Genomic DNA, 14,631 nt, shown 5'->3' with positions numbered 1-14,631 from the left:
ACCCCAGGAAATTACCAGCATGAGGCCCTTAGGCTCAGAGCTCAAACAAGAGATGAGACAGACACACTGGGGAATGAAGAACAGATGCATTCATGCTCCTCCCTTCCTGAGCTGCAAGAAGAAAGGCTAAAACAGGAGCTTGGAGAGGCCAGTCCCAGCTGGGCAGCCTCAGGGCAGAGCTCCTGGAAGACCCTCCCCACCATGGCCTGGGTTTCCTTTTACCTCCCACCCCTGGATTTCTCCACAGCTCAGAGTGTCCCAGGGCACTCAGGGGTCCTGATCCCCGATATTTCCCTCCAAGTTCAGTCCTGAGGGACATGTGCCCTGACTGTACATTCAGCATCATTTTTTTATTCTTCCTTTTCCAGGCGTCTGTGCTCAGCCTGTGCTGACCCAGCCCCCATCTGCATCAGCCTCCCTGGGAGCCTCGGCCAAGCTCACCTGCACCCTGAGCAGTGAGCACAGCAACTTCTACATTCACTGGTATCAACAGGCACCAGGGGAGGCCCCCAGTATGTGATGGAGGTTAACAATGATGGAAGCCACAGCAAGGGAGATGGGATCCCTCATCGCTTCTCAGGCCTTAGGCTCTGGGGCTGAGTGCTACTTAACCATCGCCAACCTCCAATCTCAGGACGAGGCTGAGTATTACTGTGGTACAGGGCATACAATTGATGGCCAACACAGGTAAGCCACAGTGATACAAAGGGGAAATGAGGCCAAAACCCACCTCCATTATCTGCCCCACAGGGACAGAGGATGAGCTGCTCTCTGTCCCTCTTCAAGATCCTGATAACAGGCCAGCCCGTTGGCTCAGGCACTTGGAGCTCCATGCTCCTAACTCCAAAGGCTGCCAGTTTGATTCCCACATAGGACAGTGGGCTCTCAACCACAAGGTTGCCGGTTCAACTCCCCGAGTCTTCAAGGGATGATGGGCAGCGCCCCCTGCAACTAAGATTGAACACAGCACCTTGAACTGAGCTGCCGCTGAGCTCCCGGATGGCTCAATTGGTGGGAGCGCGTCCTCGAAACCAGAAGGTTGCCGGTTTCGACTCCCGCAAGGGATGGTGGGCTGCACTCCCTGCAACTAGAAAACAGCAACTGGACCTGGAGCTGAGCTGCGCCCTCCACAACTAAAATTGAAAGGACAACAACGTGACTTGGTAAAAAGTCCTGGAAATACATGCTGTTCCCCAATAAAGTCCTGTTCCCCTTCCCCAATAAAATCTTTAAAAAAAAGAAGAAAAAAAAAGAAATAGGATTTCAAAAAAGAAAGATCCTGAGAACTTTTTCTCTTCCCCTTGCAAATCCCATCATCCTACCTCCTCCCTGAGACACCATGAGGGAGAGGTCAAGGTTACAACAAGGTTAGTCTTGGTGAGAGCACTGTCATCTGCTGTCATGTTACTGTGACAAATGAACAGTGTGAAGAAGTGCCCCTTTCGTTGTCTATTCCTTGCCTGTGGCTTTGGCTTCAGAGATTGTCAGGTGATTCTGGGGTCAGAATGTAAAATTTTACGTCAAACGTACTTGTGTGAAATCAATTACATTCAATATAGCTGTGAAAGGAAATAAAAAGAGGAGTAGGTGCTTGCGTGGCCTGTGGCCTTCAAAGAGTCTCCAGAAGGAATATCATTTAGTGCCTTTGTATCATTTGGGGAATCTCTTGGACCAATGAGCTGTTGAGAATTTAATCAAGGAAGCAGCCGAAATAGGTCACAGGACCTGCACATGGGGGCAGGAGGGCTGATGTGACTGAGAGTGTGACGGGGAGGCTGGGCCGGGTGACAGCGTGCAGAGGAGGTGTCCTTTCCCCTCAGACTCCCTCTGCCTCTCTCTCTCTCTCTCTCTCTCTCTCTCTCTCTCTCTCTCTCTCTCTCTCTCTCTCTCGCTCTCTCTCTCTCGGTGTCTGGATTTTTCCATTATTACTGTCCTATTTAGGTTTTCAGTGTATTTCTGTCTAATGCTCTTTGTTCCTTTTTCATTAACTCAGTTTCTAACTATATAGTCTGTGCGTCTGTAGTTAGTTTGATGTGATTCTATAGCACGTGTAGGATCACGTACCCACCACACCAGTCAAGACATACAATACTTCCATCCCCACAAGGGTCCCTCGTGCTGTCCTTCTGTAACACACCCACCTCCTCCCTCTGAAGTGCCCTTCCTTCCTCTAACCCTTGCACCCCTAATTAATTTTCCATTTTTATAATTTTGTCTTTGCAGAAATGATATATAGAAATAAAAGTAGAATTTTATCATATTTAGGCTTTTGGGATTGACATTTTTCTTCATTACAATCCCCTGGAGATTCCTCAAAAATTATATCGTATTAAGAGCTCCTTCCTTTTCCTGCTGAGTAGTACCCATGGTCTGGTTGGTCCAAAGTCTGTTTAACCGTCCACCACGGAGGGACATCTGGATTGTTCTCACTTTGGGATATCTTGCATAAGAGTGCCATGGACACCTGTGTATAGTTTCTCTGGGAACATAAGTTGTCACTTCTCTGAAATAAATGCTCAAGTGTTCAATTGCTGGGTCGTATGGTAATTACAGGTTTAATTTCTGCAGAAGTTTCCAAACCCCTTCCAGAGTGTCTGCAGCATTTCACCTTCCCCCCACCAGCCATGCACAGGTGACCCTGTTTCTCCACATCCTGCCAGCACTGCGGGTTGTCCCTGTCTCACTTTGGCCATTTGATAGGTGCCTGGTGATACCTCCTGTGGTTGGCCTTTGCATTTCCCTGATGGATAACGATGAGCATCCTTCCCTGTGCTCCTTACCATCCTGTATCCTCTTCCATGACATGTCTGCTCTTATTTGTCCATTTTCTTAATGGGTTGTATTTCTCCTGTTAAGAATGACCGTTCTTTATATACTCTATACACCAGTCACTCATGGATATGCGGTTTGCAAGTATTTTCCCTCTGTCAATTACCTGGGTTTTTTAATCCTCTTAAAAGTTTTACAAAGCAAAGGATTTTTAATGAGGTTCAATATGTTAATCTTTCCTTTTAGGAATCATGGTCATGATGTCATCAAAGAATTCTTGTCTCGCCTTAGATCTCAAAGATTCTCCTAAAACAAACAAACAAAATTGCCTGAAAAGAACATGACCAATTTCTCTGTATTTGGTCATGATTTCTGGCCTCCCTACAAGCTCCTGCGTCCCTGTCCCTCCCCACCTCTGTGGATGACCTCGTCACTACACAGGAGGACTGAGGGAAACCCAAGGCCTAGAGAGGAGGCCGGGGCTGAGCCTGAGCTGGGTGTGCAGGTGCTGGGTGAGGGGTCAGCACTGTCTCACTCCACACCACAGAGAGCTCTGGGGAAGCTGGGTGTAGGCATGGGAGGGAGGGCCCACATTTAAGTCCTCCATTAGCTCAGCTGTTCTCTGCTCAGTGAGGCACTCAACAAGCTACAAAAGGAAGGAAGTAGATTTGCATGAGGACCCTTATAGAGGATAAGAGAGGCCTAGAGACCACATCCCCCTCTGTGGGTCAGAGACCAAGCCTGTGGCATTTCCATCATGGCCTGGACTCTTCTCCTGCTCCCCCTCCTCACTCTCTGCACAGGTACAGACGCCAGGCCCTGACTGCCTCTCAGCTCCCACAAGACCCTCAGCTGGACCTGCCCCAAACTCTGAGCACAGAGAATGGGACCTACTGGGAATGGGTCTGATTCCTCAAGCTTCCTCTCTTCTTCTCTCCTACAGGCCCTGTGGCCTCCTATGAGCTGACCCAGTCGCCTTCTTTGTCAGTGGCCCCAGGACAGACGGCCAGGATCAGCTGCACTGGAGATTTACTGGATAAAAATTACGCTTACTGGTACCAGCAGAAGCCAGGCCAGGCCCCTGTGCAGGTCATTTATAAGGACAGCGAGCGGCCCTCAGGGATCCCTGACCGATTCTCTGGCTCCATCTCAGGGAAGACGGCCACCCTGACCATTAGCGGGGCCCGGGCCGAGGACGAGGCTGACTATTACTGTCAGTCAGGAGACGGCAGTAAGAATACTCACAGTGACACAGGCAGACGGGGAAGTGAGACAATAACTCCCTTGCTGGTGTCTGTTACATTCTTCTACAGCCCAGGAGGACTGGTGACAAAGCCATGAGCAGGTCTGGCCCAGGTCTCCAGATCTGAGATCCCCAGGCTGCCCCCTCTTCCAGCCCTCAGGGAGCTCTGCAGAGGCTGAATCAGGAGTGCATTCAGGGCTGGCAGGACCGCACTGTCCTGGTGTTGTCTGAGCCTCGGTGTGAGTTGGGGACTGAGGGCGTGAGTAGAGGAAACAGAGGGAGACATACATCCAGTGGTAACTGACCCTGCATATCAATTTGATGGTGACTGGAACACTCATTGGTCCCATCCTGGATTAAACATTAGGACCATCCAGCTCATCTGAGCTCATGAAGCCCCAGGATCCATGGCAGCCTGGGACTCTGCACAGAGCCAACCAGTGCATTGAACACCGTGCAATCCACCACTGTCCCCTCCTCACAATTAAACCACCCTCCTACCGCTGCTGGGGACCCTGGCAGCTCACAGCTGAGCCCTAACTGGGAAGTGCTGTCATTGTAGAGGACTGCCGCTCCTCTACAATGTGGCTCAGGTCTAAGAACCACCTGAGGCCTAGATGCCAAGTCCCTGCCTCAGTTTAGGATGACCTTTCAGGGCCTCCCAGCTGAGTCCTCAGTTGTGACCACATTGCAGGCCACCCTGTGTTGCCTCCCACATTTACTTCCAGGAATATCACCCCAAAACCCCAGTGCAGGCAATTCTCCCTCCCCGTGTGCTTCCAGGGAACTGCAAATAGTCATCCATGAGTCCTGAGGACCACAGCCTAGGAGCAAACTCCCTGAGGTCAAAGAGGAACCACCCAGAGACACTGGAGGGCACGTGCAGAGCTCACACACCAATCAGAAGCCGTGCTTGTCCCGCGGTCAGACAGGGAAAGCTCCTAATCAAGGCATCAGGTTGACTCGTCAGAAGAGCTTTGCTTCACTCGTGGGGAAACCAGCCAGAGACTGAATGCTGCTCGGGTTCCACCTAAGAAAGCGCAGCAGCAAGTTTCCATTCACTTTACGAATGTAGAATTATATAGCATAGAAGACAAATATATATATAGAAGTACAAACATTATGGAGTGAAAAAAGGAAACATTCAACAAGGCCTGGAATCCTGTCAAAATTTTCAGGAAGGAAGCAGGACAATATGCACAAAAAATAAGCACAAATGACATAAAGGAAACATCACCACACACCATAATCAAATTCCTTAAAACCAGTGATGAAAAGACAATCATAAAAGCAGAGAGAAAAGACACATTCTATACAGAGGAAGAACCAGAGTGATCAGAGCAGATGTCTCCTTGAAAACACCTCTCCCTCCCATCTGGGTTGGGGGCCCAGTCTGTCCTGACTCACCTCCCTAGGCAGTTGGGTCCCTGGACAGATGTCCCCATCTCCTGTGCTATAGCAGCTGACATCGGGGGTTGTAATCCTGTCTCCTGGTACCAATAGGTCCTGCACACAGTCCCACATGGATGAGGAGGGGGGTCAAGAATCAAACCTCACAGATCCTAGGCTCCAACTCTGACACCCAGCCTCTCTGAGCTTCTCTTGGCTCAGCCCACTCAGGAGGCTATTTGTTACTGTGGTTACCAGGTAGGGTGGGGGAGGGGGCTCCTTGCCACAGCGCCTTAGTGATGAGGAAGTGAGTTCAAACCATCATGGGCTGCACCTACTCCCCTTCTGTCCCCGGAGTGTTTTCATTCCCCTGGTATGAGACCCTTTCTACACTCAGGCTAAAGATGTGAGGTCCCCGCCGCTCTCCCTCCACCTGGCAAAGGGAATCCTTGTGGTCATCAGCTGATGAAGTCACATGGGAACAACGGCTCTGTCCCTGACTGTGGTCTGTGTGCTCAGAAGTCACCTGACTGCTCAGGGGAGGCAGGTGTACACGATGTCCATGTGGACGGGAAAGAGGCCACATATTAAACCTGAGCTCAGGAGACTGAAAATAACTACGTAAGGTGGCGTAAGCATAGAAAACATCATGACTAAGTGAGCCATGGCGGGAAGTCACATCTTTAGCTTCCTTCATAAGTTAATCTGCCTTTCAGTGGGCCTGTCTGTTGTCCTTTTGCACCTAAGATGACATCCTTGGAATGTCAGTCACCCCTTTTTCAGGACCAGAGCAGGAAAGTACAGAACCCCTCATTCTTATTCTTGTCCCCTGGTTAACATCTCTGTGAGAACTATTAACTGTCCTGTACCCGCCTGTGTGAAAGAAGCACCTGACTCTCCGATTTACTTTTATCCAATCCCAGAGACTTCCCTGCTTTGCTTTCTCCACCCCCTTAATCTATCACCAGTGGATTTCATGTAACCTTCCACCTCTGTTTTCATGTATAAAGTCAGCTGCAAACCGCCGTTTTGGGGACCATTTTCTCAATCCCTTGAGATTTTGCTTCCTGGCAATTGTGGTCAGTTTGGCTCAAATAAACTCTTACAAGCTTGTCTTAGGTTGGATGTTTTTCATTGACATCCAGATGGCTCAGAGTCCAGGCTGGGACACAGCAGACGTGTCACCTTGAGACCGTGCTTGTAGCTACTGCGGTCCACCTCATCCTGGGACAGGGACGCGCTGTCCCCCTTTTCAGAGGTGTCCTCTCTTCCCAGTTCCAGGCACAGGAATGGACAGACACTTGACAAGGGCCTGACTGCCATGTTACTCAGGAAAGCAGATCTTGGGGAGGTGGGCTTCTCCTCCTTGTGGGGGGTTAGGCCCGGTCTGCAAACTGCGGCCTTGGAGCCCTGATGGAGCACGGGCCCTGCCGTCAGAGTTGCTTCCCACGTCCTCATCAGCCCTGTTCTCCACCCTGTGAGGATCTCAGCTCTTTGCCCTTCATCCTTCCTGGGTACCAATGCTTACCTGGTCAACATCAAATTATCTTTTGATTTTTTTTAAAAGTAACTTCCTCAGGGGGACCATCCATGACATAAAGGCTGAGGGTGGTGCTTTTCCTGAATAATCTCATAGGTTCCTAGCTCTCAGAACTTGTCATATCTTTCATACGTTTTGTGTGAATTAGATATTTCTGTGAGGAAGACTGTGCACAGGTACCAACAAAGTATTGACTTTGAGTATTCATGTCATAGTGACGTTGGCATTGAAAACTGCAGAACGTTCTTGTGGAACAAGACAGACGGAGACCATATTTATCGCTCCTCACTGTGACCCCAGAAGGAGCAGGCAGGGGGCCGGGGGGTCTTAGTTACAGCAGAGACTGTGCTGCCTGGGGACTGAGACAGGCTTCTGGGAGGAGACTCAGACCCTTCAGGGGAGGGAAGCTCCTGGTAGGAGGCCCCTCCCCGGGGGTTGTGAGCACAGAGACAGAAGCAACTGGAAGCAGCCAGCCCTGTCCCTGGGGCCCGGGAGCAGAGTCCTTACTGGGGCCTGTGTGGGAGCTGGGGCTGCGGTAACAGACACCAACATGGGGGGCTGACAATAGAGATTTACTGTCTCACGTTCTAGAGGGAAAAGTCTCAGGTAATTGTCAGCAGTGTTGGGGTTTTGTGGGCTGTGGAGAAGAATCTGCTCCTTGCCTCTCTTCTAGCTCCTGGGGGTTTGCTGGCACCTTCAGTGTCTTTGGCTTCTAGATTCTGCCTCTGCTTCATGTGGTGTCTGCCTTCTGAGTGTGTCTCCAAAGTTTTATTTTTTTATAACAATACCAGTAAAATTGCATTGGAGCCCACCCTAGTCGAGTCTGACTTCATATTAACTAATTAAATCTGCAATGACCTACTTCCAGGGATCAGGAAAGGGGGCTGGGTAGTTGTGCCCCCTGTGACCTGAACAAGGGGCAGTGTGTCTGTGGCACCGTGTGTGTGTGTGTGTATTTTGATGTTGCCAAGAAATATTGTCAGTGTCAAAAAAAATCCCAATCCCATGGCTTCCTCCATAATTGCCTCCTTCCATTATTCTGCTGCCTTTTCTTTATACTAAGTATAAGGACAAGGATTAAGGACAGAGATAGAAGGAGGAGTAAACATTCATATCTGCTTAATACGTATCAGCACCATTGACAGCACTTCAGATTTATTAAGTTGTTTGATCTCAAATATTCTATGAACAAGCATTCTCGTCATCACCCCATTTCCCAGATAGGGAAGCTGAGGCACGGTGATGAGCACCTTGTCTGAGGTCAGAACTAGAAAATGGCCAACCCAGCAGCAGGACTGATGTCCTCTGACCCCAGAGTCCCTGATCTTCGCTGCCATTTTTGGTCCCTCATTGCGCTTTCAAAGCTAAGAGTTGGCCTCTCTTTACGATGCCAGAAAGTTCTCTCCTACTTTCAAAAGTAAGTGGCTGATATTGTGACTTTGCTGTGCAGCCCTGTCTAATAGAAAGAAAACTGGAACCACATACGAGTATGTAATTTAAAATTTCCCAGTAGGCATATTTAAAAATGAGGAAAAGCAAATGGAATCAGGTTTCATAATAGATTTCATTTCATTCATTTAGTTGAAAATATTATCATTTCAATATGTGCTAAATATAAAATGTTGATATATTTTACATTATTTTTATATAAAGTCTTTGACAACTGATAGGTATCTCAGTGTCCCCACTTCTGTGCATAGACAGACCCTTGTTTTAATCAGAAAGTCTGATTCCAACACCATGAACAGAGACTCCTCAGAACAGACTAAGGGAGGGCGGACCACCTGAATACAGCAGACAGGGCTGTCACAGCAGGAACACCAAGGGACTGGAACAGGGCAGCAGGAGGATATGGGGAACCCAGAGGGGCAAGGCAGGGAGGGGACTCAAAGGTCAGACTGAGGTTAATCTCCTGAATGGAATTTTGACTCACCATCACCATCGGCAGAACTTTGGGAAAATCGTTAACTTGCAATGAGGGCTCCCTGCTCATTAGACTGAAGGACAGGCTGTGCCTTCAGCATAAAGCTGCTGTTGTGTTATTACAATGTCAGTGAGGGGGTGCAGGTAAAACACTCACCAAGGGTGTGGCCTCTATTCAGAGCTGAAAACTAGTCATTCTGTTGAACTAGCTACACAGGTAGGATGACATTCATCTGGGAGCACCAGGGGGCACTGCGGGTCTTCGTTTGGGGACCCAAATAAGTCTAATTCCCCTGGGCTGTGCTCAGTGCAAAGGGCATGACTGATGCTTCTTTGAAGACACTTGTATTGGGAAGAATCCACTCTCTCCTCTGAAACTCACACGTGGCCCTTCTGACCTCAGGAAACTACCAGCATGAAGCCCTTCGGCTCAGGGCTCAGACAAGAGCTGAGACAGACACATTGGGGAATGGAGACCCGATGCATTCATGCTCCTCCCTGCTTGAGCTGGAAGAAGAGAGGATAAGACAGGAGCTTGGAGAGGCCAGTGCCAGTTGGGCAGCCTCAGGGCAGAGCTCCTGGAAGATCCTCCCCGCCATGGCCTGGGTTTCCTTCTACCTCCTGCCCCTGGTTTTCTCCACAGGTCAGAGTGTCCCAGGGCACTCAGGGGACCTGCTACCCAATATTTCCCTCCAAGCACAGACCTGACGGGCATCTGTCCAGTCAGGGTGCATTCAGCATCTCTATTGTATTTTGCGTTTCCAGGTCTCTGTGCTCAGCCTGTGCTGACCCAGCCCCCATCTGCATCTGCCTCCTTGGGAGCCTCGGCCAAGCTCACCTGCACCCTGAGCAGTGAGCACAGCACCTACACCATTCTCTGGTTTCAGCAGCAGCCAGGGAAGCCCCCTGACTACATAATGTGCATTAAAAGTGACAGGAGCCACAGCGAGGGAGATGGGATACCGACCGCTTCTCAGGCCCCAGCTCTGGGGCTGACCGCTACTTAACCATCTCCAACTTCCAATCTGAGGACGAGGCTGAGTATCACTATGGTGAGGGCCATACAATTGTTGGCCAACGCGGCTGAGCCTCAGTGACACAGATAACGGACTTGGGAGGCCAATACTCCCTCCTTCAATCTCCTCATCCTCATGGTGCCTGGATGAGCTGCTTCTGTTCCTTTCCAGGACCCTGAGACCTTGACTCCTTCCCTTGCAATCTCATGTTCCTCCTCCCAGTGACACCACAAGGAAGAGGCAGATGTGGGTCATAATTGAGGTCATTTTCATGACAAAACATTCTGTTTCCTCAAACACAGGCTTGGGGGAAACTGCTGGGACAGACCTGAGCCGCCCAGAATAAAAACCACCCTGAGAGAGTGGCTGGGCTGAGATCTGTGTCCCCAGAGCCATTGGACCCTGTGCTCCAATATTGGGCTCTGCTTAAGGAACATAGATTGGACACCAGACATGACTATGGAGCCACAGCAGTGAACGTCATACCTCTGGGTGCAACACGGTTTATGTCGGGATTCTTTCAGGACTGAGGGGTCAGCAGAAGGCATTTGGCCTCAAGGGGAGGCAGGACACCTTACCTTCAGGGGGTGCAGAGCTGAGTCCAGTAGGTAAGAGGGTGCATGTTAGGAGGCCTGTGGAAGGACTGACATGAAGCACAGCCTGGGCTTCTCCAGCTGTGGTGGGTTCTCACCTGTGGTGCCAAGAACAGCTGCACATCTGCCCAGAGGACTTTTCCAGGGATAGGTCAGGACCCCTGTCCACTAGGACAGCTGTAGGGCTTGTGGGATGAAGATGCTGAGATGGAAAATACGCTGACTCCCCCCCACCTCCCGGAGTCTCAGCCTGTGACAGTTTTGTGTGTTTTTTTAATTTATTGGGGTGACAATTGTTAGTAAAATTACATAGATTTCAGGGGTACAATTCTGTATTACATCATCTATAAATCCCATTGTGTGTTCATCACCTAGAGTCAGTTCTCCTTCTATCACCATATATTTGATCCCTCTTAACCTCATCTCCCACCCCCACCCCCCTTACCCTCTGGTGACAGTTTTTATTATATTAAATTCTGGAAAACATATCACTATTTAATGCAAAAAGACAATAACATGTATCTTGTGGTTTATAATACATGTCAAAGCAAATATATGACAATGTCACCTCAAAGGTTTGAGAGAAAGAAGAACATATTATAATAAACGGAGGTGTCCATGGTTCAAATCTCGTTCATGTCCAATGTGGTATTTTCTCATGAGTTAATAATTTGGAGCAGAAGTGATGTGCTGTCAGAATTCTCTGCACTGTATGTTTCCAGGGAAGGTGAACCACAGAGAGGTTCCTGTGTGAATTTCTGAGCAAAGAGAAGGGGAAGCAGCAGCCCTTGTGGAGTGACAGTCCTTTTGGCTTATCCCCTGGCTCACGTGGTTGACACAGGGCAGTGGCCACATTGCAATGGCTCCACCTTCCCCTGGAACGTCCTTTAGCTCCTCTGATTCCCAGGCCAGGTGTGTGTGTTCAGTGTGATGTCACAGCTCTGCAGCACATCCCTTATATTATAGATTTCCATCACATTAAAACTGAACTGGTTTCCTGTCACAACTTAATTTCTCACTGTCTTTCATCCTCAGACAAACCAACTCTTCCCCACAGGGCACTGACGCTGCTCTCCCCAAACACACTTCCTGTTACTGGTTCCACCTTCCCATCCTGACAGCAGCTCTCAGTCACCTCCAGGGAGGCCTCCTGCAGCCTCTCTCCACACAGCACCTGCTGTCATTTCTGTCTGATCTCAATTATCTGCACATCATACACAAGGCACGATTCTCTCTCTATCATTATTTTGATTGATTGATTGATTGATTGATAATTTGTGTTTCCCTAATTGATCAGGATTTTTTTTTTATTAAAAAGACACTTGACAATCAGAGGCATGAATAGATAGGAGTGTATTTTTTTCATGTTTTCTTTTAAATTGGTGAATATTGGGGAACAGTGTTTTTCAAGGACCCATCCGCTCCAAGTCAAGTCGTTGTTGTTAAGAGCAGCGCTCTAACCAACTGAGCCCTCTGACCACCCACCAGCAGCTCAGCAGCAGCTCATCGTCTTCAATCTATGTGTGGAGGGTGCAGCTCACTGGCCCATGTGGGAATCGAACTGGGAACCCTGTTGTTCAGAGTTCACACTCTAACCAACTGAGGCATCGGGCTGCCCCAGGAGCCCATTATTTTCATGCAAAAATAAGTCTGGAGAGAGATTATTGTTCACCAGATACTCAATAATTTCAGAGTTACTGAATCTTTCTCACTTTTTGTCTATCTTTCCTACTACAGAGGTTTTGCTTTCATTCTTGTTGACAAGACCTCACGATGGCTGCTGTAACTCCAGCTATCACACCCATTTTGAAAAGGAAAGGAGCTGCATAAACCTAGTCTTTTTTTCCACAAGAGCAAATGTTCATGGGAAAGAAGCCCAGCTGACTGACACATCCATGGGCCAGCTCCTGCCATAAGGTCAGTCCTGGCCAACAGAGAGCTGAGCATATCAATCGTCCTGCTTTTACATGAATATGGAAGACAAGGAACAAGTAGAAGGTGGTGGGGACTTTCTACTGTGCCACCTGAACAAGTGTGTCCCTTCTGCTGCCCCACCCACATGATGGAAGCTCTGATACAGGGGCTGTGTCTTGTTCACACTGATTTCCCAGGATGGAATATCTGCCAGGTAAAGTGGGTCTAAATCAATGTTTGTTGGGTGAGTGTCTCCTGTCTGCATGTTGAGTGGTTATCACCACCGCCCTCTTCTGACTCAGCAGCAGCAGCAGCAGCAGTTCGGGTGCCAAGCCCCGAACCCCACACATGACCACCCACCACCCCAGAGATATGCACAGTAACACCTCAGGTGGGAAACCTCAGACTGGTCATCTCTTCCTCTAAACAAGCCTGTTCATATTTTCATGGGTGATCTGGGCCTCTTGTTCCTGGTGTGAGACAGGTAGGGTCATGTAGGAAAGAGTAATTCCTCCCCTGGGCCTTCAGTCCGTGGGTCAGGGACTGACGACCTGAGCAGTGGGGTCTGAATCCACTCAGGGACAGAGGACGCCCCTGTCCCTCCACAGCCAGTGCGGAGAGACCACGAGGGGGCAGTACAGAGTCACCTGGTAAAACCCCTTGCAGGACGGTGGGTCCGGGTGGCAGCAAGGATTCTAACATGCAGGGGGGTTAACCCCCAGCTCACACCTGAAGGATGAGGTATAGATTTTCTACACCATCACCTTTGACACATGTAAAATTCTGACTCCATGTCTCTCTGATGTGCTTCTTGTGGACTTTGCCTATTTCTCTAGCAAAGGTCTAGGTCCTTCATTCCTCTCCAGCCACACCACTCGTGCTAAAATTGTGTCATCCTCAAACACAGTATCTGTCCCTGGCACTGAGCACACATTGGGGATACTGAGGCACAGCATCTATGACCTGACCCAGAAGCTCTCAGCAGGACAGGAATCTTACAGCAAGTCAATGGCTCCTAAAAATGCACGTGTACTTGGCAACGTGAGAATTATATTCAGGTCCCGATGTTCAAAACCTGTTTCTTGGGTAGGACACTGCTCCACCTTAAAGCTGATATGGTCACCGCCAGTGTTAAAATTCTCTAATGGGATAAGAATGTACAGACTTCACTCTGAGCTCTGCCATGGCCAGACCAGCCCATCAACGAGGTCAGGACAAAGACTAAATGAAGAAATCAGCCCCAGACTATGGGACCTACATGTGGAGGGAATTCCCCTGGGCTGATTGTGGGGTCTGCAGGGCCCTTCCAACCCTCCCTGTGTCCCATGGGGCTGAGCCCTTCCCTGAAACCACAAAGCTCCTCAGGCAGCACCCCTAACAGTTACTGATTTGCATACCCAGCAGCTCTCTCCACAAGGGGATAAGAGAGGCTGGGAGGAAACCTGCTCAGCCTCAGAATCAGGGTTCTTCCACCATGGCCTGGATCCCTCTCCTCCTCGGCCTCCTGGCTCACTGCACAGGTGCTGCCCCCAGGCTCACTCCCACCCCCAGTCCCAGGGCTCAGGACAAGCCTGGCCCTGAAGCTGAGCTCAGCAGGGCGCTGCCTGTGGGGGCAGGAGGCTCAGGACCCTGCTGCAGGGTGAGGAGCTGGTGGGGCTTAACCCCCCTACTGTGCTTGCTGGCTCTGTGTGAGCCCTTCAGGGCTGCACCTGCCAAGAAAAAGGTGTTTTTCTCATTGTTCAGTTTCCTTCCTCCAGCCAGGCCCATGGGCTACTGAGGCTTAAACTGATGGGACGAGGCACCTAGGGCCCAGAGAACGACTGGAGCTCAGTCCAAACCAGGCAGGTGGGTGATTCCTAGAGATGAGCCCCTTCACTGGAATCCAACCTTTCCTCCTCTTCCTTGCAGGGTCTGTGGCCTCCTATGAGCTGACGCAGCCGCCCTCGGTGTCAGCGAACCCAGGACAGACGGCCAGGATCACCTGTGGAGGAAACAACATTGGAAGTAAAAATGCTTACTGGTACCAGCAGAAGCCAGGACAGGCCCCTGTGCTGGTCATTTATGAAGATAGCAAGCGGCCCTCAGGGATCCCTGACCGATTTTCTGGCTCCAACTCGGGGAACATGGCCACCCTGACCATCAGCGGGGCCCGGGCCGAGGACGAGGCTGACTATTACTGTGCAGTAAATGATGGTAGTGGGAGCAGCTGGCAGTGACTCACGGTGACACAAACAAATGGGGAAG

The 14,631-nt window shown here is 49.9% G+C and overlaps 1 protein-coding gene and 5 gene segments (V, D, J or C); all 6 read left to right on the top strand.

Moving 5' to 3' along the window:
* The window catches only part of LOC109439166 (immunoglobulin lambda-1 light chain-like), a 556,184-nt gene that overhangs the window by 417,448 nt on the left and 124,105 nt on the right, over positions 1 to 14,631 (top strand). The window lies entirely within an intron of this gene.
* The window catches only part of LOC109439815 (putative non-functional immunoglobulin lambda variable 1-50), a 364,704-nt gene that overhangs the window by 234,739 nt on the left and 115,334 nt on the right, over positions 1 to 14,631 (top strand).
* The window catches only part of LOC148757294 (immunoglobulin lambda-1 light chain-like), a 150,457-nt gene that overhangs the window by 33,087 nt on the left and 102,739 nt on the right, over positions 1 to 14,631 (top strand).
* Positions 1 to 14,631, top strand: part of LOC141569198 (immunoglobulin lambda variable 2-18-like) — a 197,741-nt gene that overhangs the window by 96,344 nt on the left and 86,766 nt on the right.
* Positions 3,415 to 4,110, top strand: LOC148757296 (immunoglobulin lambda variable 3-25-like). The segment is given in 2 exon segments: positions 3,415 to 3,572; positions 3,713 to 4,110. Coding segments are annotated over 2 exon segments (444 nt in total).
* LOC148757295 (immunoglobulin lambda variable 3-9-like) lies at positions 13,787 to 14,630 on the top strand. The segment is given in 2 exon segments: positions 13,787 to 13,907; positions 14,296 to 14,630. Coding segments are annotated over 2 exon segments (354 nt in total).

This window comes from Rhinolophus sinicus, chromosome 9, assembly GCF_057876585.1.
Source record: "Rhinolophus sinicus isolate RSI-liver-muscle chromosome 9, RSI-T2T, whole genome shotgun sequence".
Classification (NCBI taxonomy): domain Eukaryota; kingdom Metazoa; phylum Chordata; class Mammalia; order Chiroptera; family Rhinolophidae; genus Rhinolophus; species Rhinolophus sinicus.
The sequence above is the reverse complement of the archived record's forward strand: the minus strand, read 5'-3'. Positions and strand labels throughout refer to the sequence as shown.